Here is a 25,415-nt window from a genome sequence, read left to right as displayed (position 1 = left end):
CCATCATACAGCAGTAAATACTACTATATTATAATTTTTTAACTTAATAAGTATGTTGTGAAATTTTTCTCATGTCATTACCTACATTACCTATATAACTGAGGCATATTACACTGTAATTTATATGAATTAACCGTAATTTATTTAGGAAATTTCCTCTAATGGAATGTTGTAAGTTGTTTCATATTTTCCTGTTAATGAACAGTATTTCCCTGACATTTTCTCTGCACTGTCTCTACAAACAGCTTTAATTATTTCCATAATCATAGTCATAGAAGTGAGATTCCTAGATTAAAGGATATCTAATCTTTTTTATTTACTTAATTTTGAAAAATATCTCAATGGTTTTTCTTGCTAGCTTGGCTTCTGAAAAACATTTTTTTCTCTTTGGTTTTGGTTTAAAGGTGATACCTTGTGATGTTATTCTGCCATCTTTCTATAAACCTTGTCAATATCTGTTTTTAAAAGGGTTAGAGATGGTTCTAAAATTTTCTCTGGCAAATATTACAATCAAGCAATTTAAAATTTCCTGTCATTTTCCCTGGTAAAATATTATAGTCAAACAATTTTTATTTTTTCTTCCCATCAAAAAGTTTTTCTTTCTAACTAAATTTTTAACTTGTCAGAATTTCATATGGTAGATCATTTGTTGGAATATTAAGTTAAAAGCATATTTATGGTATTTTAACATTTTAATACTATTTTATAGTTTTTAGAATGCAATTAAAGTATATACGTAACTCAAATAGTTTTTATTTTGTGATGATACACCAAGAATATCACTGCCAATTTTATAACTGTAAATAGTCTATGAAGAAACTAACCAATTTTGTTGGATTTGTTTTTAAAGGTATTAATTAATCTTCGCAACCCAAATTATGAAAATGGTGATTCTCTTAGTTTCAGGACTCATTTGGGTTTAATCCAAGTTCCTCTCAAAGTAAAAGACATCCCTGAATTGGTAAGTATAGGCATTTAAAAATAAATTAACATATTTTAGAAGACAGCTATTAGAAAAATATCGTAGTGCAGCATATATCTAAAGCAATAGGAGAATCTTAAATAAATTAAATAATTGCTTTTGCTTATTTCTTATTTTAATAAATGGCATAGATTTATAAGACATCTTGTTGGTATGTATTGCTAATGTATGGCTATAAAACAGATTGAAACAAATTGTGAATTTTGTTTAAAAAATTTTAAGAATGTACATTTCACTTAATTCAACCAACCTTTATTAAGCTCATAACATGGTGAGGCACTGAGAGAGATAAAGGAACTCAAAATGAATTAGAGATATCTTTGCTCTGGAGACTGTCACATTTTGGTAAGGAAGTTAGTTTTAAAATAGAGTAATTGTAGAAAGGTGGAGAGATTTCCTGCTGATGGAGTTAAATTACTGTCACTCTTTCTTTTGTTAATTACTCTGAAACAATAGGGAGCACAGAAATGTAGACATTGTCTTTGGTGAAACTAAGAAACAACTTGTAACTCTAAGCTTTAAAAAGTATAAAGATAAAGAGATCAACAGATGACTCAAACATGAAGAAGGTCAAGCCTTAATGCCTCTAAAAGATGGGAGGTATGGATGACAAGTGTGCTGATAATCAATTTATTATCTTTCAGTTCCAAATCTACCTTTCTTTTTTTTAAATTGAAGTATAGTTGATTTGCAATACTGTGATAATTTCAGGTGTACAGCAAAGTGATATATATTTATATTCTTTTTCAGATATATATGTATATGTTCTCTTTCAGATTCTTTTCTATTTTAGGTTATTATAAGATATTGATTATATATATATATATATATATATATATATATATATATATATAGTTCCCTGTGCTAATACAGTAAATTCTTGTTGTTTATCTATTTTATATATAATAGTATGTATCTGTTAATCCCATATTCCTGATTTATCCCTCCCTACCGCTTCCCTGCCTGGTAACCATAAGTTTGTTTTCTAGGTCTGTGAGTCTGTCTCTGTTTTGTAAATAAGTTCATTTGTATTTTTTTTTCTTTTTAGGTTCTACATATGTGATATCATATAATATTTGTCTTTCTCTATATTACTTCACCTAGTATGATAATCTCTAGGTCTATCCATATTGTTGCAAATGGCAATTATTTCATTCTTTTTTATGGCAGAGTAATATTCCATTGTACATATATTATATATACCACATCTTGTTTATCCATTCGTTTATGGACACTTGGGTTACTTCCATGTCTTCACTATTATAAATGGTGCTGCTATGAACATTGGGGCGCATGTATCATTTCAAATTAGAGTTTTTGTCTTTTCCTGATATATGCCCAGGGGTGGGATTCCTCAATCATATAGTAAGTCTATTTTTAGTTGTTTAAGGAATCTCCATGCTGTTTTCGATAGTGGCTGCACCAACTTACATTCCCACCAACAGTGTCGGCGGGTTCCCTTTTCAGCATTTATTATTTGCAGACTTTTTGATGATGGCCATTCTGACTGGTGTGAGGTGTTACCTCATTATAGTTTTGCAAATCTATACTTTTTTGCCCTGTTTCATCATACTGGAGCTGGACCTTATAAACATTTCCTTTTGCCAACTAGCTTGATGTTAGGCTTTGTGAATGGAGGGTTCTAGAGGGACACTGCAAGACCATAACAGGAGAAAGGGGCCTTCCATGTATGGTAGCCAGCAGATCAGCAAACAAAAGGTCCAGTAGCATTTACCCTGGCAGCCCTCAGTCAACTGGCTCCAGCCTGTACTCTCTGGCAAGGTTCTTCTCCACCTCTGGTCTGCATGTTCCTGTGGCAGCCACTCTCTCGCCTTAAAGATCCAAATCTCTGTCTTAAGGGCATGGGGGACCCTTTCCTGAGTTCTAGTTCTTTCTTGGTTCACTCTCCTTCAGCCTACAAGTCATGGTTGCTTTCTTCATTTGCTAATTCTGTTTTTCCCTATTCACATGCCTGGTATGGCTTCTGTTTCTTGATTGCACTCTGACTGATACAAGAGGCCAGATGATTTTCTCTCTAGAACTTTGTGAAGGATCAAAAATTGGAGGTATCACATGTTATAGAAGGCTTTGGTGGGCTATAGAGCTGAAAATGGAGATTGTGTGAAAGTCTGTGTCAGGAGGGATTAGACCCCCAGACTCTTCCCATCCTGTATATTCTGGTGACTCCTCCTCTCCAACAGGAGAAGAGAGGTGTATATATTCATTACAGAAACAGAATCAAGAAGGCTGTGAACTCAGAGACCTCAGACATAGAGCTAAACAGGAACGAGGCACCATATTGAAAACAGAGGAAGTAAGTGAAAGTTGGCCGAATAGTGAGACTAATACCGCAGCCTTACCGCCATCACTGTGCCTGCCCAGCCTCCCCTTCTTCACCCTCCACCAGCTTTAGGTCCCCAGAGAGAAGGCTAAAGGGAATTTGGAGAAACCTCACCAAAAAAGAAAAAGAAAGAAAGAAAGAAAAGAAAAGAAAGAAAAGTAGCTGGCTGGCTATAAAATTGCTTCACAGTGAAGCCCACCCCACTGGGTGCCCAGTCCTTGCAGACAGAGCTTCCAGTCAGTTGTTCATTGCCTCAGTCCTAAACATGAGTGACCAGTTCAGGAACTCCAGATATGTGAAATCTTGCAGTTTGAAAGGCATAGCTCAAAATTAAAACAAACAAAAAAATAAGGAAGAAGAAGTAGCCAATTTAGGGAATTAGTGCTTATCATGACCACTAATAGTTATTTCAGGTGTGAATTTACACCTACCCTCACAAGATACGGTAGGCCATAACCTGTATGAGGTGCACTTAGATCTGTAGAATGAAACAGGACAGAAAACATAGCATGTCAGTATATCATGTAGATCTTCAGTGGGAGTCCTTACAGCCAACCAGAGGCTACTTCCCAGCCCCCACAAGGAATTCGTGCAGTTGGAAATGACACGGTTACATGGCACAACACAGGGACGTCTCATATATAACAGGAACCATTTCTTGTAATGCACATGAGCATAGCTTCCAGGTCCTCTCAGGAGGCACATCAGGCAGCTTAAGTCTTCTGTTTTCCAACACCAGGCAGCTAAGGCCTGTGTTTGCCAATAGATTTTTATAGTCTACTTAGAGTCTTCCATTTCAGATGTAATTTACCAGTCAAGGGTCATATTTTTTCAGTAAATTACATTGCTTAGTAATATAGCTGGCTTTCCTCTCCACAATGACCCAGTACATTTTCAGGGCACCAGTGCCGGGAGAAAATAAACCCAAGGTTATAATCTTATGGACAAAGAGGTTAGCCTGTTGTTAACCATTTCTTCCCAATAGTAGATTTAAAGCAAACATTAATATTCTCAGAGAGAAGGTATTATTAATGAAACAAGAATAGAATTTCACTAAAACAATAAAACAAAACAATAGAAAATGAAAAATAGCTTTTAGGAATCAAAAATACGGTATGCCAAAAATTTTTTTAAAGATCAGGAGAAAGCCAAGGAAGTCTCTGTCTGAAGACAGAGCAAAATCAAAAAGCCAAAGGGATCAAAAATAAGAGAGAAAAGTTTTTTTTAATAGAGGACCAATCCAGAAGGGTAAGCATCTGACCAATAGGAGTTCCAGAAAGAGAAAAACAGAGGTAAAAGAATTATTAAAAATTTTAAGAACTGAAAGACTGGAATCTTTCAGTCAGAAGTAGCATCAGACTTCTCAGCAGTAAGACTGGTAGCCAGATGATTTTGAAGTCATTCCTTTAAAAATCAAAATGATTTCAAGCCTAGAATTCTATATGTAACCAACAGTCAATCAAATGTGAAGTCAAAGGAGATATTTCCAGATGTATGTGATCTAAAACATTTGCTCTTAATCAGGGGGCTATTGTATAATAGAAGTGCTCCAAAACAAGGTCATAAACAAAAAAAGCAAAATAGCGAATCCAGGAAATGAGATTCAGCCTAAGAGAAGAACAATTTCCCAGAAGGACAGTGAAGAGAAGTTCCAGGACAAAGTCTGTGCAACAGGACCAGAGCACAGCGCTTCCAAATTGGAGCAGGAGGTTGGAAGTTTCCAGAATGAGTGTGCGCAAGAAAAACACTCCAAGTACAGATGATCTGGCAGGTTTCACCACATGCAAATTGTTTTGTGGAGGGTCTTTTCAGAGTTGCTAAAGGGTATAGGAAGAGGTAAGTGATTAGATAAAATAGTATAAGTGAAAAAGTGGTTTAGTTATGAACGGTATGAAAAAAAGTATAACAAAGGAAACATTTATAACATACTGCATGCCTCAGCAGTGAATAATATTTAAATAGTCATGGTAATGTAAACTCTTAATTTAGATTTAATCAAGAATTGATATATACTTATATTGGAATGATGGAGGGAGGAAAAGAGAATGTACATGAGCTAAAAATCCTCATTTATCATAAAAAATCAATAGGTATTTGAAACTGGTATATTAAAAATAGCAGTATATACTTGTGACTTCAGATATGGAGATAAATACCAGAAAAAAAAAGTTGAAAGTGGTTGTTTCTGAATAGTGGGCCAATTATGATTGGGTTTGTGTCTGTGTGAATGTGTGTGTGTTGGGGAGGAGTACATAAGACAGGGAGCTGCTATTTTGTTGTTCCTGTTAAGTCTTTTAGCTGATTTAACTTCTATTTATTGCGTATAGAGATAGACTAGGTTGATGGTTAGGTGATTAGATTCTGAAGCCAACTAACCTGGTTTTATTTTTTAAACATTTTTTTATTGAGTTATAGTCATTTTACAATGTTGTGTCAAATTCCAGTGTAGAGCACAATTTTTCAGTTATACATGAACATACACATATTGTCACATTCTTTTTCACCATGAGCTACCACAAGATCTTGTATATATTTCCCTGTGCTATACAATATAATCTTGTTTATCCATTTTGCATATGCCTGTCAGTATCTACAAATTTCAAACTCCCAGTCTGTCCCTTACCACCCCGCTCCCCACTGGCAACCACAAGTTTGTATTCTCTGTCTGTGAGTCTGTTTCTGTTTTGTATTTATGCTTGTTTGTCTTTTTCTTTTCTTTTCTTTTTTTTAGATTCCACATATGAGAGATCTCATATGGTATTTTTCTTTCTCTTTCTGGCTTACTTCACTTAGAATGACATTCTCCAGGGACATCCACGTTGCTGCAAATGGTGTTATGTTGTTGTTTTTATGGCTGAATAGTATTCCATTGTATAAATATACCACAACTGCTTTATCCAGTCATCTGTCAATGGACATTTAGGCTGTTCCTATGTTTTGGCTATTGTAAATAGTGCTGCTATGAACACTGGGGTGCAGGTGTCTTTTTGAATTAGGCTTCCTTCTGGATACATGCCCAGGAGTGGCATTGCTGGATCATATGGTGAGTCTATTTTTAGTCTTTTGAGGAATCTCCATACTGTTTTCCACAGTGGCTGCACCAAACTGCATTCCCACCAGCAGTGTAGGAGGGTTCCTTTTTCTCCACAGCCTCTCCAGCATTTGTCATTTGTGGACTTTTGAATGATGGCCATTCTGACTGGTGTGAAGTGATACCTCATTGTAGTTTTGATTTGCATTTCTCTGATAATTAGTGATATTGAGCATTTTTTCATGTGCCTATTGGTCATTTGTATTTCTTCGTTGGAGAATTGCTTGTTTAGGTCTTCTGCCCATTTTTGGATTGGGTTGTTAGTTTTTTTCTTACTGAGTCGTATGAACTGCTTATATATTCTGGCGATCAAGCCTTTGTCGGTTTCATCTTTTGCAAAAATTTTCTCCCATTCTGTAGGTTGTCGCTTTGTTTTACTTATGGTTTCCTTTGCTGTGCAGAAGCTTGTAAATTTAATTAGGTCCCACTTGTTTATTTTTGCTTTTGTTTCTATTGCTTGGGTAGCCTGCCCTAGGAGAACATTGCTGAGATGTATGTGAGATAATGTTTTGCCTATATTTTCTTCTAGGAGGTTTATTGTATCTTGTCTTATGTTTAAGTCTTTGATCCATTATGAGTTTATTTTTGTGTATGGTGTAAGGGAGTGTTCTAGCTTTATTGATTTACATGCTGCTGTCCAGTTTTCCCAACACCATTTGCTGAGGAGACCGTCTTTATTCCATTGTATACTCTTGCCTCTAAGATTAGTTGGCCAAAAGTTTATGGTTCATTTCTAGGCTCTCTATTCTGTTCCATTGGTCTATATGTCTGTTTTTGTACCAATACCATGGTGTCTTGATTACTATCGTCTGAAGTCTGGGAGAGTTACTCCTCCAGCCTCTTTCTTTTTCTTCAGTAATGCTTTGGCAACTCTAGGTCTTTTGTGGTTCCATATAAATTTTATTATGATTTGTTCTAGTTCTGTGAAATATGTCCTGGGTAATTTGATAGGGATTGCATTAAATCTGTAGATTGCCTTGGGCAGTATGACCATTTAAACCTGGTTTTAAATTCTTGCTCAGCCACTCACTGGCTGTGTGACCTTAGGCAAATTTTCTTGACCTTAAGTTTTAGTTTTCTTATAAATATATGGATAGTAGTATCTCACTGAAGTGTTGTGCAGATCAGTAAGTTAAGATATAAGTTATAGGTTGAATTGTGTTCCTTCAAAAAATACGTTGAAGTCCTGACCTGCACTACGTGTGAATGTGACCTCATTTGGAAATAGGGTCTTTGCAGATGAAATTAAGGTGATGTCTTACTGGAGCAGGGTGGGCCCCAAATCCAGTATGACTGTTGTCCTTATAAGAGGACAAGAAACACAGAAGAGAGACACACAAGGAGAATGTGATATGATAGGTAGAGTTTGCAGTGTTGCATCTATAAGCCAAGGAACACTGAGATGCCAGCAACACCAGAAGCTAAAAAGGCATGGAGCAGATTCTCTCCTAGAGCCTTCAGGGAGAGCATGGCCCTGTTTTACATCTTAATTTTGGACTTTCCAGAACTGAGAATGAATTTCTGTTGTTTACAACTACATTTTTTTTTTAATGGCAGCCCTGGGAAACTTTATAATATGTAAAAATGAAGCATATAGATGATCCTTGGAATATGGCAAGCAGTATATAACTATTAACCATTGCTACTGCAACTTTGATAAAAAAATTTTTAGAAACTTATTTTTAAAAGATGCTAGAAGTCCTATTAGCAATTTATACAAAGTGATATGGCTCTACAAAAGAAGTGTCAGATTCTTCTGGTAGTGGTGGGAGGTCTTCTTAGAGGTACTACCATTTGAAATAGTTTGAGGGAGTTTGTTAGGTAAAGAAGCAGGGGAAAGGTAATGTATGAAAAGGTTCAGCATTACATAAGTGGGACTCATTATGCCTTCTGTCTGTCTGAAGAGCCCTGGAACTGATATGGATTTATTCTGAACTATTGGAGAACCAAAAGCGTATGGCTAATTTTTAGAAAACTGGCTATATATACCTAATGTCTGAAGGCGTAGGGATAGTTGTCCCTGCCTTTCCTGAATCATGTGGCCTGGTGATATATATTGATTTTGACTCCAGCGTGCATAGTTTATCTGTAACCCTGGGCTGTCCGTATGAGCACTGAACTTGTAAGACTCAGTGAGTCTTATGTGAGCTTATAGTAGATGGCCTTTAAATGTTATTCATGATGTTATGTAGACGCATTCATGTTAAAAGGGAATTTCTTTTTTTTTTTAATTGAAGTATAGTGAATGTACAATATTGTATGTTTCAGATGTATAACATAGTGATTCACAATTTGTAAGGGTTATATTCCATTTATAGTTATCATAAAATATTGGCTATATTCCCTGTGTTGTACACATATCATTGTAGCTTATCTATTTTATGTGTAGTAGTTTGTACCTCTTAATTCCCTACCCCTATCTTGCCAAAAAGGAATTTCTTGAAACTGAAGTTTATTAATTCTAAAGAGAAGTTGCTGATCAATTCCTGTTCACTAATTCAGTCATATGGAGGCAGAAGATTGGAGCTAGAACTCAGTAGTGTGGTTAAATATTTAGTGGCCACCTCCCCCCCGCCACTGTGGTCACATAGCACTATGCTAAATACTGGAGGTACAAGTAAGTGTAAGAGATAGTCCCTCTCTTCCAAGAGCTTCAGGCTAGTGGGGAGATTGACAGTAAAAAGGTCATTTCAATATGATGTGATTTTATGCTTTGATAGAGGTTGATAAAAGGTAATACTTGTTCATAGAGAAGAAAATCTGAGATTAGGGCCCAGGTCTACTGATAGTAAAAAATCAGTGCAGAGCAGTGAAATAGAAAAAGGATGTTCAGAGTTCTTTTATGCTCCTTAACATGTCTCAGCACAAGTAAAATTTTCCATTGTGAATACAGAACCTAATACTGGAATGTTTACTATGCCTAAGTTCCTTTTGTAGTATGAAGATCAAGATTATTAAATCAAATGCCTTATTAATTCTAATGATTTCAATGAAGGAAGAGTGTTTGAAGTAAATGGATGACAGTGGCTGAAAATGGAAGAATGACATTAAATTTTTACATCTTTAGTAATTAAAAATTGGTAACAAGCTGCAATGCTTTTTTAAAGTATAGATAAAAATCAAGCTAGTTCAGAGTTGAAATATAATGGCAGTTATTTAAAATCAATACAAAAATGAACTATGTGTGCATGTTCAGCTGAATAACTGTCTTATGAGGGACACAAATAAATCACTAGCTTAAATAATAATAGATTATTATGAAGGATTAAAACTAATTCCATTTTTTTAAAGGAGAGGGAAGTTTGGTTTTAGCAATCAGAATAGTAATAAAACACTAAGGCAGATATTAATAGAAATACTTAATTACTTATGGCATAAAAATAAGTGAATAATATGGAATTGTTTTATATTTTAAAAACACCAGACAAATGTGATTACTTTCCTTAGAGATTACTAAATAAGTAGAGGAAGTCTGCAGAATAAATCTAATTTATTCTTATTTTAGCAGAGCACTTGATAGTCTAATTTTGCTTAAAAATTAATTTAAGTTGTTTTGTATATTTGCAGTATTTAGTTGATTAAGAGCTGAGTGAAGTATGGTAGCATAGAAAGCACAGATACAGAATTATATTGGTAATTTTAGACAATGAATTTAGAAAATAAAATTGATAAGTGCTACATAGACTGTATGTATGTTTCAAGAAAGATTTGAATGTTTCAGTTTTTTACTCAAAAGAATAATTATTCTTTAGTTTTAGTGATTAGCTTATTACCTAAAAGGGAAAATTTTGGGTTAATGCATTACTATTTAAAGGTTCTATTTTAAATATTTGATGAAGCAAAGATTCATTTTACATTGTGATTTTTTTCACTTAAGTTGATGTTTAGATGAAGGCTTTTTTTTTTAATAATGTGTAGCAATGTCTGAGATGTATGTTAATTCTATGTGTTATTTTTCAGAAAGAATTCTTTGTAGAACTTGGCTTAACTACAGGACAACTGGGTATAGATGACTCTACACAAGTGCCTCCTGGTTAGTATTTCTCCATATGGCATATAATAAATGAACATGAGAGTAAGTTTAAGATTTATCTTATTTTCAAATTAATGTAGTATTTTTTAATATCTGACAACTAACATGCTTTTTGCCTCTACTTGGTTGCTATTAATTTCTTGAATAGAATATTGTGTGTTGTAATTATTAGAGTTCAACTAGATTCTGTCTTTTTATTTGAAGGTCTTTAAAATAATTTTGAAAAGACATAAGACATATATAAGTCATTTTATTGGCAAAATCTTCATTAGCAACACTCGTATTTCCCTTTATTGGACATCACTATCTATTGTTTTTAATATCACCAATTTAAGTGAATACTGACATTCTATCTTGTATAAACTTAGGCTTCAAAAATAGTGTCTCTTCATCCAGAAAATTACCCTGATGTTTCTCTTCTTGTGCATAAATACAATGTGCTTTACATAAAAGACCAGATTAATGTTTAATTATGATAAACAGAAAGCAAAAATTGACATAAAATATGAGAGATCTATATTTTAGTAGAAATCATACTAGACAGGAGTCAGGGAACTGTTCCTGTCTTTCCTCTACCACTGGCTAGTTGTATGACTTGGAGAAGTCACTTTATATTTCTGGACTTGTTTCTTCCTCTATAAAATAAGGAAGTTGGCTGTTTATTATTATTGCTGTTGTTAATAATAATAAACAGTTATTGAGCATATACTATGTGTTACATGTGTTTTATCTCATTTTAACCACTCAGCAACTCGAGATATAGGTATGTATTATTACCATTTTAAAAACTTTATTAATTCATAATGCATATAGAGAAGTACATATATCATAAGAGAATGGCTTAAACATAAGACAAGATACAATAAACCTCCTAGAAGAAAATATAGGCAAAACATTATCTCACATACATCTCAGCAATGTTCTCCTAGGGCAGGCTACCCAAGCAATAGAAACAAAAGCAAAAATAAACAAATGGGACCTAATTAAATTTACAAGCTTCTGCACAGCAAAGGAAACCATAAGTAAAACAAAGCGACAACCTACAGAATGGGAGAAAATTTTTGCAAAAGATGAAACCGACAAAGGCTTGATCGCCAGAATATATAAGCAGTTCATACGACTCAGTAAGAAAAAAACTAACAACCCAATCCAAAAATGGGCAGAAGACCTAAACAAGCAATTCTCCAACGAAGAAATACAAATGACCAATAGGCACATGAAAAAATGCTCAATATCACTAATTATCAGAGAAATGCAAATCAAAACTACAATGAGGTATCACTTCACACCAGTCAGAATGGCCATCATTCAAAAGTCCACAAATGACAAATGCTGGAGAGGCTGTGGAGAAAAAGGAACCCTCCTACACTGCTGGTGGGAATGCAGTTTGGTGCAGCCACTGTGGAAAACAGTATGGAGATTCCTCAAAAGACTAAAAATAGACTCACCATATGATCCAGCAATGCCACTCCTGGGCATGTATCCAGAAGGAAGCCTAATTCAAAAAGACACCTGCACCCCAGTGTTCATAGCAGCACTATTTACAATAGCCAAAACATAGGAACAGCCTAAATGTCCATTGACAGATGACTGGATAAAGCAGTTGTGGTATATTTATACAATGGAATACTATTCAGCCATAAAAACAACAACATAACGCCATTTGCAGCAACGTGGATGTCCCTGGAGAATGTCATTCTAAGTGAAGTAAGCCAGAAAGAGAAAGAAAAATACCATATGAGATCTCTCATATGTGGAATCTAAAAAAAAGAAAAGAAAAGAAAAAGACAAACAAGCATAAATACAAAACAGAAACAGACTCACAGACAGAGAATACAAACTTGTGGTTGCCAGTGGGGAGCGGGGTGGTAAGGGACAGACTGGGAGTTTGAAATTTGTAGATACTGACAGGCATATGCAAAATGGATAAACAAGATTATATTGTATAGCACAGGGAAATATATACAAGATCTTGTGGTAGCTCATGGTGAAAAAGAATGTGACAATGAATATGTGTATGTTCATGTATAACTGAAAAATTGTGCTCTACACTGGAAATTGGCACATCATTGTAAAGTGACTATAACTCAATAAAATAAAATTTAAAAAGCTTTATTAATGCATAATGCATATAGAAAAGTACATATATCATAAGAAAATGGCTTAATGAATTTTTATGAACTGTACATACCTGTTAAAGTACCACCAGATCAATAAACTGAAGCCCCCTTCTACACTCTTTCAGTCTTTATCTTCTATGTCAGAAATAACTACTATTTTGATTTCTAGCAGCATAGAGTAGTTTTGTCATTTCTTGAACTTCTGTGAGTGGAAGCATATGGTATGCACTCTTTGATGTTTGGCTTCTTTTGTTCAACATTATATTTATGCGATTCAGCCATATTGTTGTATGTATTTGAAGATCTTTTTTTTCCATTATCATGCTCCACTGAGTTCATATATCACAAATTTATTTATTCATTTTACTGTTGATGGGCATTTGGGCAGTTTCAAGCTTAGGGCTATTAAAAATAAAGCTGCTATGAACATCCTACTATGTCTTTCAGTGAACATATGGGCACCCTTTTGTTGAGTATACACCTGGGAATGTAATTTCTCAGTCCTAGGGTTTACAAAAGTTCAGCTTTAGTAGATAACTGCCAAAGAACTTTGAAAAGTGGTAGAAGTACCAGTTTACACTTCCACCAACAATGTCTCTAAGTGGTGGTTGCTCTCCATGCTTGCTAATCCTTGGTGTGTTCCAGCTCCTTTGTTTTAGTCATTTTAGTGGTAGATAGTGGTATTGAACTATGATTTTAATTTCTCATATAATGTGAGGTAGAAGTATTACTACCATTTTAAAGTTGAACAAGTGGAGGTGTTAAGTAACTTAGCCAAGGTCACAAAGCTAGTAAGTGATAGAACCAACATTCAAGACTAAGCAGCTTGCCTCCAAAGCCTGCTGTTATATACTGCCCCCGTTCCTGCCCTTTTTGATAGTCTTTTCTTATTTTATAAGAAGATATCAGATATCTTATAGAATAAGATATTACTACAGTTTAAATGTTTGTGTCCCCCTAAAATTCGTATGTTGAAGTCCTAATCCCCAAGGTGATGGTATTAGGAGGTAAGGCCTTTGGAAAGTAGTTAGGTCAAGGGCAGAGCCCTCATGAGTTTGATTCGTGTCTTTGTAAAAGAGCTTTCTAGCCCCTTCCACCATGTGAGAACATAGCAGAAAGTTGGCAGTCTGAAACCCAGAAGAGGGCCTTCACCAGAACCCAACCATACTGGCACCCTGAACTTGGACTTCTAACCTCCGGAAGTGTGAAGTATGAATTTCTGTTGTTTATAAGCTGCCCAGCCTCTGGATAATTTGTTATAGCAGCCTGAACAAAGTAAGACAAATACCTTATATTTCTATTCATGGCCAGTGATAGCAATGCATAATAAAAAGGAAAGGAAATACACAGCCTTGTATGATAATCATGTTTTTCACTTTGGAAACAACTCTTAAGAATTATTTAAAATTATTCTAAATCTAATAGTAGCTATGCTTTAGAAAACCTATTTTCCCCCTTAATTTAGAGTATAATTCTTTGATTCACTCATAATACAACAAATGTGAGACCCTACTAAGGGCCAAGCACTAGTGAATACATAAATATGACATAATTTTTGCTCTTAGGAATGATAGTGCAGAAAATAAGATTTAGATAACAATCAATTTGGCATTTGCTATTCCTATTATAAGAGGCAGTTGGAGCAGAGAAAAGAACACAAGTCTGCCTATATAGGAGGTTGATAATCTCTTTAGTTGGTGCAATTATTTTTGCTCTCTTTACATCTCAAAGCAGGACTACTAAAAATTGGGTTAAATTGGTATTTATCCAATGAGATTTTTTTTTAGTGGTTTAGCACTAGGATTTTTGCCTGACTTGAGAATTGCTAGTTAACAGTATTACTTGGAAAGAATGGAGTCACATGTAACTACTTTTGCCTATAATTCACTGTTACTTATTTTTCTTAGTCAATGACTATGGCTTTGGTTAAACTAGAAGTGTAATGCTTAATGTTTGAAAATGTTGCTAATACTTGTGTTTGGCTAGAGGCCAGTTTTCTATTTGGGATTAAGAGTTACTTAATGGAACTATATTCTTCTTACTCATCTTTAAAAATCTATGTTACCTATGTTTTATAAATACTATTATTCAATTTTTGTATTTGAAGTACATTCCTCACTTACTAACTTAACAGCCTTATGTAAAAATCAGGAGAAAAGTTCTTACCTTTGTAATATAGAATCCTTATTTAACAATAATAAAAGAGCCATTAAATATATTCATTATTCCTACAAACTCTTGTGCATATGCATTTATTTTAAATACACACATACACACACATGCATATGTACACAAACTTTCTACAGAAAGCATTTATAAGGTCTATGTTAAAAGGATCAGCATTCTTCCATAAGGCTTTATGAAAAGGAGGGGGTCATATATCTGATACTGATGTCTGCTATATATAATAATGAATCATATTAAATGAGGGTTCTGCTAAATAGACATTTTCTACAGCTTATTTCTAAAAGAAAAAAAACAATCTTCACCTGAAGTGTGTCCATGAAGCGTGCATCAGATAGACGCCCTGTGAAAAAGAGGGCATCGTTGCCTTTGTTGTCAAATAAGGTTTGGGAAAGTCTGTACCATATACCTTTTTAAGATACACAGTGTATGTTCCTGTCTTAAAGACTGTGGGAAGTCCTAAATTAACTTCTAGTGCAGCCTCTCCCCAACTCATTTCACTAGGGATCTTTTTTTCCCAAGCAAGATCTATTAATATAGATGTATCTATTAATATAGTGGTCCTCAGAGTGTTCTTTGAGTAACACAGAGTGTATATTGCAAATCTGACTTCTTTGGGCTTCTTATTCTTGGACTATAGAAAACAGCACTTAGAAAAATCATTATATTTCATGTAACTGAATAAATTCTGTAGAGGAGTCTTAATTTCATACTACTTTCAGTAATACAACACTAAGCATTCAGTAGTTTTGTCCACTTTTATAAGAGACAGGAATTGGCTGATGACTTTTGATTCTTTGGTTATTGTCTCGGCAATCAGAGCTAATTAAAATGAAACTGGTATTGTTATTTTATATGCAGTCTTTAAAATAAATATATTCAAGTACTTTAGTGATAGAAAATGATTGTATTTTGGCTGGAACCCCAAGCACTTAATTTCATCATGATATAATCTGCTCACTAATTACTTCAGAGCCATTAGGAATAGAATAAACTGAAAGAATAGGATACTTTGATTCAAATATTCTATTTAGTAAAAGCAGCTTTATGGATAATTTTTTAATCTGAAAAACTAACACTGAAAATAGTAACAAATGGAAACTAGAAGTACAGTACCACTTTATATTTAGCTGGGCTAAACCTGGATATCACAGAATAGGCTTTCTTTCTAGAAAACCATTAAAACCTTAGCCCAGGACAGGTCTCCTTCTCCCTCATGTCCAGATCTCACACTGGGGCCCGCTTGTCCCCCTTATGGATGAAGGTACGATTGGGCATCTTCTTCCAGAACAAGCCCGTTTCATCACAATTGAAGATTTGCTCTGGAGGGTAGCCTTTCTCTTCTATAAATTTTTTGAGCTCTTCCGGGAATGCTGCAGCTGCCTTGGCATCAGTCACTGCTGATTCTCCCGTGATCTTTAAGTTCTTACGGCTGCAGCACTTTACATAACTAGCCAGCCATCCCTTACTGTGGAAGAATGCTGATCCTTACTAGACTTAATCGAACTCCTGCGTTCTTCTGTGCCCGCCTTGCGGTAGTGCTCGAAGAGACTAAGTGCTTTCTCACACATAATTTTGCCATTAACAAGGATATATATGCTTCTGTGACATCCTCCAGCCACACACCTGATGCCTTCTCAGACTTTGCAAGCACTTGGTCACAAACCAGAGACCATTTTTGCTGTTGTTGGGGCAGCACTAACACTTCCACAAATTTCAGCTTCTTTCTACTTTGTTTTGCAAATGCTTGATTTGTTCTTACCAATCTTATAGCCCACCTTGGCAAGCAATATGCCACTTTTACAGAAGATCTAAGATTTTTATTTTCTTATTGAGAGATAGCACTTTATGCTCCCTCTTAGTTTTTGCTGGATTGTTTTGACCACTTGATTGCTCTTTAGGAGCCATTTTTCACAGAAACAATGGGCGCACACAACGTAAGCAATGCATGAGCGAGACACAAGGTAAACAACACTCAACACAAGTGCTGGAGAGAGGCTGAGGGTCCAGGAAGTGGTGGGAGATTACAGGAGGGACTGCCAGCACATCAGTTCACTGTTGCAGATTCAGTGTAGTGCTTGGCATGCAGCAAATTCAAGTTTTGCTTTTTGGAACTTTCTGGAATTTTTTTTCAAGTATTTTCAATCTGCAGTTGGCTGAAGCCACGATGTGGAACCCACAAATATGGAGGGTGGACTGTAGAATCAGTAGCGCTGCTGTGAATATTCTTGTATAAGTCTCTTGGTGCACATCGGTACACATTAGGGTGTACACCTGACAGTGATGTGCTGCTGACTGTCCTAGGGTGTGCATATAGTCAGTGTTAGTAGATGTTGCCAAACAGTTTTCCAAGGTGATTGTACTAATTTACACTCCACCACCTTTGTACGAGAAGCTTATTTGCTCCATTTTCTTTACATTTAAAATTCTTGGTCTTTTTCATTTTAGCCATTGTGGTGAGTGCGCATTTCATAATGGTTTTAATTGCACTTCTCTGTTGATTAATGTGGTTGAACATCTGTTCGTGTGTTCATTGGTCCTTTGGATCACCCCTTTTGTAAAGGACCTGTTCACATCTTCTGCCTATTTGTGACTTACCTGTGCTTTATCTGTTCTGAATATAAGTCTTTTGCTGGATATACGTATTATAAAATATTTTCTCCCTCTCTCTGACTTACTTTTTCACTCTCAATAGTGTCTTTTGATGAACAGAAAGTTTTTGGTTTTAATGTAATCCAGTTTATGAGGTTTTTTTCATTATGATTAGCACTTAGGAAACAAATCTGCTTCTCCCACATAATCTTTTTAAATGGCATTTGTATACTGGGATTTTACCTATATAGTGTTAAGGCTTTTATTAGATATGCTTTCATGGTAGATTAGAGTAGAAGTAGGGATTTGCAAATGAAGCTGTCAACAGGTTTAGTTTTTAGGGAAAAAAAAAATCAAAGATGATTGGACAGAAAAATTTGTGTTGTGAGAAGATACTCTGTATTATTTGAACAAAGGAAAGGCATTTATACGTTTTTTCTTCTAATTAAATGTGCTTAACTTCCTTTTAATTTCTACAAACTAAACAATTTAAAAAAAAGATTTTTCTACATGTAAAGAGAAATATTCTTATAGTTTCCTATAGAGCCATTCAGCTTTGAAAATAATTAAGTGTCAATACCAGAGAAAAATAGATAATACTGTTCTAAATGTGGCTGATCATATTTGTGTCTGATTATTTTATTTTATCATTTTTAGAACTTTTTGAAAATGAGCATGTACGTATTGGGCAAAAAGGTAAGCTTTTGATTTGCTTACTATAATTTCTGAAAATGAGACAGTCCTAAGTAAATGTCTGCATAGTATACCCTCAACTGAAATTTAATCTCTGAAAAGCTAAAAACCTAAAAAGGAATAATATTTAACGATGTAGATAAGACAATGGGAACCTTAATAAAGAGGGGAAATGCATCATTTTGGCTTTTCCAATAAATGTTAGATAAAGCAGTACACAGATGGTTCACTAAAAGGAAATAAATGCAGGCACACATTCCTCAAGGAAGTTAGCTTAATCCGTTCAACGGTAGAATTTCATTTTAAAATCAAAGAGGCAGGTTCTCTCTTTGATGTGCTCACACACTTCTTATTAGTGTTAATAGGAATATGCTTCTGCATCAGGAGAAAATAATAACTGTCTCACTTCCTGATGTCTGTTCACAATGGCAGGAGTTAGTAATTGAAGCAGCTCTTAGCGTTCTGGAGAATAAATTTTCCCCATCTTTTGAAGATTCTTTTCCTTGTTTTTATAAATCCTGTTTTGCCTTTGAAATATGAAATGCAGATAAGTCTTTGTATCAGAATGAACTTTCTGTGGCAATTATATTATCATGTTCTAAACTCCCTGGTTCAGTTTTTCAGAATTTTATTTATTTCAAAGACTTCATTTTATGATTCGATATTTTCATTAAACACAGTTGCAAATTGAAGAATATGTTTCATCTCTTTTTATTTCATATGGTCCTTTTATTTCTTTTGGTCTTATCATTTTCATTTAGTGAAAGATTTTTTTTTCCCTTTTCTTTTAAAAAAATATAGGAAAACAATATTGTTAGACAAATATCAGCAGTTGTCTAGTTTGCCTTCTTTTGTGGGGTTTTTTGTTTTGTTTTGTTTGTTTGGGGGGGTGCTTAATTTCCAGATTTAATAGCTAGTATTGTCATGAAAATGAAAATGAAAGCAAAAGGATAATATATTAATTTTGTGAACCTGACTGTGAACAATTTTTGGCCTTCGTAAAAGATTGTCAGATCTTTTTTGTTTTTACTTCTTTAAAAATCCCTCTTTTCTGTTGATTTTGGCAAAAAGCTAAAAAAAATCTAATAGGATGGATATCTACATCCTTTATAACTCTTAGCCATAATACTTCAAATAATGTACTACTTCCAACTACTAGAACATTCATGACTTAGTAGATAGAATACACATAAGAAATACACGGTTTCTGTAGATATGACCTTACTTGGTCATGGAGTCCAAAAATTATTACATATATGCAAAACTAGTTTCAGATCCATGGAACTATAGTTAAAGCAAAGTCATCTCAAGATACCTGCTTTAAAAACTTTCCCTGGGTTGGGTAGGAGGTGGAAGAGCTTAAGGCTTAAAACTTACAGGGCTGTAAATAAGGCCACATCAAAGTTCAGGGAGTAAAAGGTGTGATGTAAGTATGTTCGATGTAAAGATAAAATGTTAGCTTCCCAAAAGATTTTTAATGAAATATTTCAGTGTTATATCTTACATTATGAATTTCCTAATGAGATTTTAATACACTTTTGACAGTTCTAGCAGAGCAAGATAGTGCTGCCGCTCAGCAGTATGTCAGGCAAGGAAGCCCCACAGCGCTGAGAGCTGAACTGTGGGCTCTCATTTTGAATATTTCCAGTCAACCTGAGGTAAGGAGAAAACGGATGGGCCCAATTTGAGCTATTGGTATTTATTTTTCAAAGACCCTTTATTCAAAATGGAAATACTTTTTTTCTTAGTTTAGTATTTATCCCCTTTTTAATTGTCAAATTCGTTATAGTTGAATAGAGTTCTAAGACAAGATTAACATCTAATTAAATCACTGTGTGCTTAACATAGAAGTTTTTGTTATTAATAATTGTTTGGATACTGTGAACCTATACATACAACAGAACAACAAGTAACACTTTAAGAAGTGGAGTCCACCAGCTTAGATCAGTGAAGGTGTATGATAGAATTGGAATGTTAGAATCGGGAGAAATAAAGATGGGCAACTCGGTATATGTAAATGAGTACTTTGTCTCTGCAGTTACTTTCGAAATATACACTATTTTTATGGTACTAAAAGTTGGCAGATTATGTGGGATTGTTATTTTTGTAAGTATAAGAACATTTTATTTTAGGGAATATAATGAATACGAAGAGAAATCACCAACAGGTAGGTAATAGATCAATAAAGAAAAAATATATAAGACCTAGATTCTTTTTGAAATATTTTAGGGTGTCTTTTTTTTTTTTGCATAAGCTTATTGGTCCTTTGAGTCATCTGTGTGAAGATTTTAATAAATAGCAAACTAACAGTTCCCTAGCCTAGTGGTTAAAAATGTGGGTTTTGTTTGGAATCATATGACCTGGTTTCAACTCCTAGCTCCCCCGACTTATTTGAAGTAACTCATTGAGTGAGCAAAGTTTCTTCAAATTTCAACTTTCCCATACTTAAATATGGTTAATAATATTTATATCACAGAGTAGTTGTGAGAGTTAAATGAAATCTGTATGAGTCTTTTATTAACACAGTACCTGAGATAACTGGTCACCATTAATGGTAGCAATAATAATTACATATTACATGTAATTATGTTATAAATTAATTATAATTTATAATAATGCAGTTTTTTAAGAAAATCAAACATTATTAACATCTATTATAAAGACTACACACTTAACCTTTGCAAATTACATATGCATGCATGCCTATATGTGTATGAAAGAAAGAGCATTTTAAATCTCCCTCTGTGAACAGCACAGTCAAAAATCACCTAATTCCTTTTTGAAAGACTAAACTTTGTCATTTATTTTAGAGCAGTTTTAAACCAAATTATACTGCTGAATTTTTGTAGGGACATTTTAAAAGTAACAGTTTACAAAACAGATTTGAATGTATGTTGAGTATTTTTTGTGACTGTATCAATTCTTGTACAAGTGGCAAGTCTTGTCCTGATCTACTGTGTAGATGACCTGCCAGCTTCACTCAGGAGCTAGGTTAAGAAATCCTGTCTCTGCAGAGGAACTAACAACTACCATTTCAAAAACAGATTTAGAATTTTTCCAGAAATATCACTGTAGAGTGAAAGCAGTAATCTTGGATAATGATTGTTATTATAATGTTTAAAGGCAGTTTTTACACTTGAAATCTGCAGCTAATAGTTATCTTAATTTTCTGTAGGCAAAATGACAAATATGTAATTACATTATAGGACAAGGTGAGATCTGTAAATAGATATGTAAATAGAAATTAATATTATCAGAAAGGCAATCTTGATTTTATTGAATCACTTCGTCACTTACACTTATTTTCAGCTGTAAAGTGTGACCTGAACAAACTGTAGCAGTTCCAAAATAATTGTTGTAGGTGGTACTTTAGAGGGGGAAGGGAAGGGAGGAAAAAAGGAAGAATACTTTTTTTGAAGAATACATTATCAGAAATTTTTGTTCAGTTACTTTTCAATCAGTTAAAATAAACTACACATACAAATGCATCCTAATTGAGGAGTTAGATAAATGGAATATTTCACATTTCATACCCATAAAGCCATTTTTAAAATTAAATCTCAATGGAAAGACTTGGGATATAATGCTTTAAGTTCCTAGCAGTTAGTTCATTTGGTACTTTCACTAGAACATTATCTGTGATTATTTTTCTCTTTTTAAGAAAGTATGTGATTTTTAAAAGGATTGCTTTTACATTATTTTCTACCAATCTCTAGGTGTATATCAAAATATCCATATTCATATTTAATTTTTTTGCCTTAATTTCAGTTTGCTGAGTAAGTGAAGACAGAAAATTTTGTTACACTTTATTCTACGTTCTTGCTTACTGAGAGAATAGCCAAGATGAGTAGTAACATTTAACATTTTCTTTAATGATTTCATAATAAGGTTCTCCACAACCTCACCTCAAAGGCTACAACAATGCTTCCTAGATCTTTCTGGTCAGCTCATCTAGTCTTCACAATGCCTGTTTCCGGCCTTCACTCTCCTCACCACTTCTTCTCAGAATGTTAGCAAACGATCTCACCTTCTCCTATCCAGAGGAAACAGAAGTCTTTAGAAGAAACTCATTTTAATTCCTTCCACCAAATCTGTAAACCTAGTTACATCACACCTGTTCTTGCCTCCTCTACTTTTACAGCTAAACCTTGTGAAAGAAAAGTCTATGCTGGATGCTCCTGCTTCCTTAATTTCATCAGTCACTCAGTCTGCCAGTCTGGCGTACACCCCACTACATGCCCGGAACTGTCCTAGTAAAGTTACCGAGGAACCATGGACACATTCTAGTCTTTACATCTACCGCATTTGATCCTGTTGTCTACTCTGTCCTTGAAATATTCTTGGTCTTTAATCACCATGTTTTCTTAGTTGTTCTTTCCCTCTTTTTCTTCTCTTTTTTTTTCAAGTCTGTATTTGAGTTCCTCTGCTGTACCGTAAGTGCTTGAATTTCTCAGAATTCCATTTTTTTCTCCTTAATGTCATTTCTTTATTGTTTTAGAATCCAGTCAGTATCCCACATTGCATTGAATTGTTTTGTCTCCTTAACCTTTGACAGTTCCCCATTCTTTTCTTTATTTCATGATCTTCACACCTTTGAAGAATTCAGAATTCCATTTTGATCCTCTTTTGATTCTATGCATTTTCCCTGGACTATCTCATCCACAAGTCCCTCTTACCTAATGGCTTCAATTCTGTTTTCAACCAAACTTAAGCCTAAAAGTTTTATTCTCAGTTGCCTGCAGAACTCCAGTACATGCTCTGAAGTGTATCAGACTGCTGATGTCTAAAAGAAAAGGCGTAATCTTTACCTCAGTGTGTTTGTGGTCATCCAAGAGATGCTGTATTGTCTCTCTTCCCACCATGCTGTTCTCTCCCTGAAAAAACTTTCTCAGACTTTTGTCTTCTTAGATACTTCTGCACTTCTTTCATGTGTAGCTTGTTCCATCACCTTTTCTGAGAAGACTTCCTGACTTCTCCTTACTTTGTCTTCTCCCAGCTCCATCACTGCCACAGTTAGATACTTCCTTCTTCTTTTCTCCCACCATAATGAGGACAGGAGCAATGACCTAAAGACAGAGAATCATATATCATACCTCTTACTGTATTTGGCTGTCTCCCTTTCTAGATTGAGTACCTAAGGACAGGAATTTTTTTTTTCTTCATCAACTCTAATGTCAATATCTTGAACAGTGACTAGAAATGGTAGGCCCATGTAAATGCTCAATGAATAATTAACTGTAAAATGTTAGAAGTGTTCTGTGCGTTCTTTGATTTCCTGAGAGTACATTTCCTTTTTCCTTTAGTTAAAAAGATAGTTTAAGTCTGCATAAAACACCAAATAAATACATATACTAAAATTTAAATATTCTCTGATGCTGAAAATTTGCTTTATCTTGTTTTTCAGAGATTGCTTTTTATAATCATAACTTATTACTCTTAAATATCAATATTGTCAGAGCTTATACAAGGTACTCTTAAAATATCCTATTATATTGTTGGCAATTGTTGTATTTTATAAATGCTTGTGTGTTTTATAGAATAAATTTAAAATACTAATATAAAATTGTCCCTTATCATTATAACATTATGTTGTAATTTTGACTCTTCTATCTATGTATTTCCTTCATTTTATATGAATAAATTACACTAAAAACTATTGAAACCAAATACCATAGACTGGGAATTAGGAGGACTAATTCAGTCCCTAGATATTTCTGTAATTTTGGCTAAGGCAGTTAACTTGGCCAGATCTCATTTTCTTAATGTACAAATAAGAAAAATGGATGAAGTTTATCTAAGGTCCCTTCTAGGTCTCAAATTCTCTGATATATTTTTCTTTTTTCTCTAGAAATGAAAGTAGATTTTTGTTAGTAACTCTCTTCTATGTCTAAAGTTAAACATTAAGTTATCCACAATTTTCTGAAGATACATATATATTTTGGGGTTTTTTGGGGGGGTAATTAGGTTTGTTTATTTATTTGTTTATTTATTTAATGGAGGTACTGAGGATTGAACCCAAGATCTCATGCATGCTACACATGCGGTCTACCACTGAGTTATACCCCAACTCCTCTGAAGATATCTTTCTTATGGAAGCATACTGTACTAAAATTAGAATTTTAGTGATTTCCTTTTATTAAAATATTTATTTTCTAGCTTGGTCATGAAGCATATTTGTTATTAATTTATAATGAGAAGGATTATAAATGCAATTACAAACAAATTATTATTTAGAATAGCAATTAAAATGAAATTCCCTGTGGGAATTTATAAGTTATAGCTAATCATTCAGGTATAAATACATGCCTGCAGTATATATTATCTAAAGAAATATTTCCTTTAACTGATTTTACTTTGCTCTTTTATGTTAATATAAATGTAAACCAAGACAACTTTTAAATAACAAAATAAAAGTAATAAATTAAAATTATTCAAACTGTTCTAAAGCAATATTTCTTTATTAAGACTAGATTTTTTAGAGCAGTTTTAAGTTTACAGCAAAATTGAGGGGAAGATACAGAGATCTCTCATACCTTCTACCCTGACACATGGGTAGCCTCCCCAGTTATTAACATCTTCCACCAGAGTGGTACATTTGTTACAACTGATTGAACTTGTACTGACACATCATAATCACTCAAAGTCCAATGTTCCCATTAAGGTTCATCTTGGTGTACTTTCTATGGGTTTGTATGTATAATATTATACATAACATATAATAACATATATGTTATGTATAATATTATAATAACATATAATAACATATGTATAATAACAGGTAGTGTTTTCACTGCTATAAAAAAATTCTCCTAGCTCCATCCTCCCCTTTTCCCCCAACTCCCCTCTGTCCCCATAGTTTTGCCTTTTTATAGAACGTCATATAGTTGAATTGTATATTTTGTAGCCTTTTCAGATTGGATTCTTTCACTTAGTAATACATATTTAAGGTTTCTCCATGTCTTTTCATGGCTTGATAGTTTTCGTTTCTTTTTGGTGCTGAATAATCCATTGTCTGACTGTACCACAGTTTATTCATTCACCTACTGAAGGACACCTTGGTTGCTTTCAAGTTTTGGCAATTATCAATAAAGCTGTTGTCAACACCTGCATGTAGGTTTTTGTGTGGACACAGTTTTCAGCTCCTTTGGGTAAAAACCAAGGAGCACAACTGCTGAACCATATGGTAAGAGAATGCTTAGTTTCGTGAAAACCACCAAACTATATTCCAAAATGGCTCTCCCAATCTGTACTTCCACCAGCAGCGAATGAGAGCCCTTGTTGCTCCATACCCACAACAGCATTTCGTGTCGTCAGTGCTGGGAATTTTGGCCATCCTACTAGACGTGTAGTGGTATCTCACTGTGGTTTTAATTTGCATT

General features: G+C 34.2%; 1 protein-coding gene across 3 annotated transcripts in view; it reads left to right on the top strand.

Moving 5' to 3' along the window:
* The window catches only part of TBC1D19 (TBC1 domain family member 19), a 131,296-nt gene that overhangs the window by 48,171 nt on the left and 57,710 nt on the right, over window positions 1–25,415 (top strand). For all 3 annotated transcript variants that reach the window (XM_010988505.3, XM_064487636.1, XM_064487641.1), the window contains 4 exons: window positions 851–961; window positions 10,375–10,447; window positions 18,001–18,039; window positions 19,582–19,694. In XM_010988505.3, coding sequence (XP_010986807.1) covers window positions 851–961; window positions 10,375–10,447; window positions 18,001–18,039; window positions 19,582–19,694 — 336 coding nt within the window. The remainder of the gene's footprint in view (window positions 1–850; window positions 962–10,374; window positions 10,448–18,000; window positions 18,040–19,581; window positions 19,695–25,415) is intronic.

Source organism: Camelus dromedarius, chromosome 1 (assembly GCF_036321535.1).
Source record: "Camelus dromedarius isolate mCamDro1 chromosome 1, mCamDro1.pat, whole genome shotgun sequence".
Lineage (NCBI taxonomy): Eukaryota > Metazoa > Chordata > Mammalia > Artiodactyla > Camelidae > Camelus > Camelus dromedarius.
The sequence above is the reverse complement of the archived record's forward strand: the minus strand, read 5'-3'. Positions and strand labels throughout refer to the sequence as shown.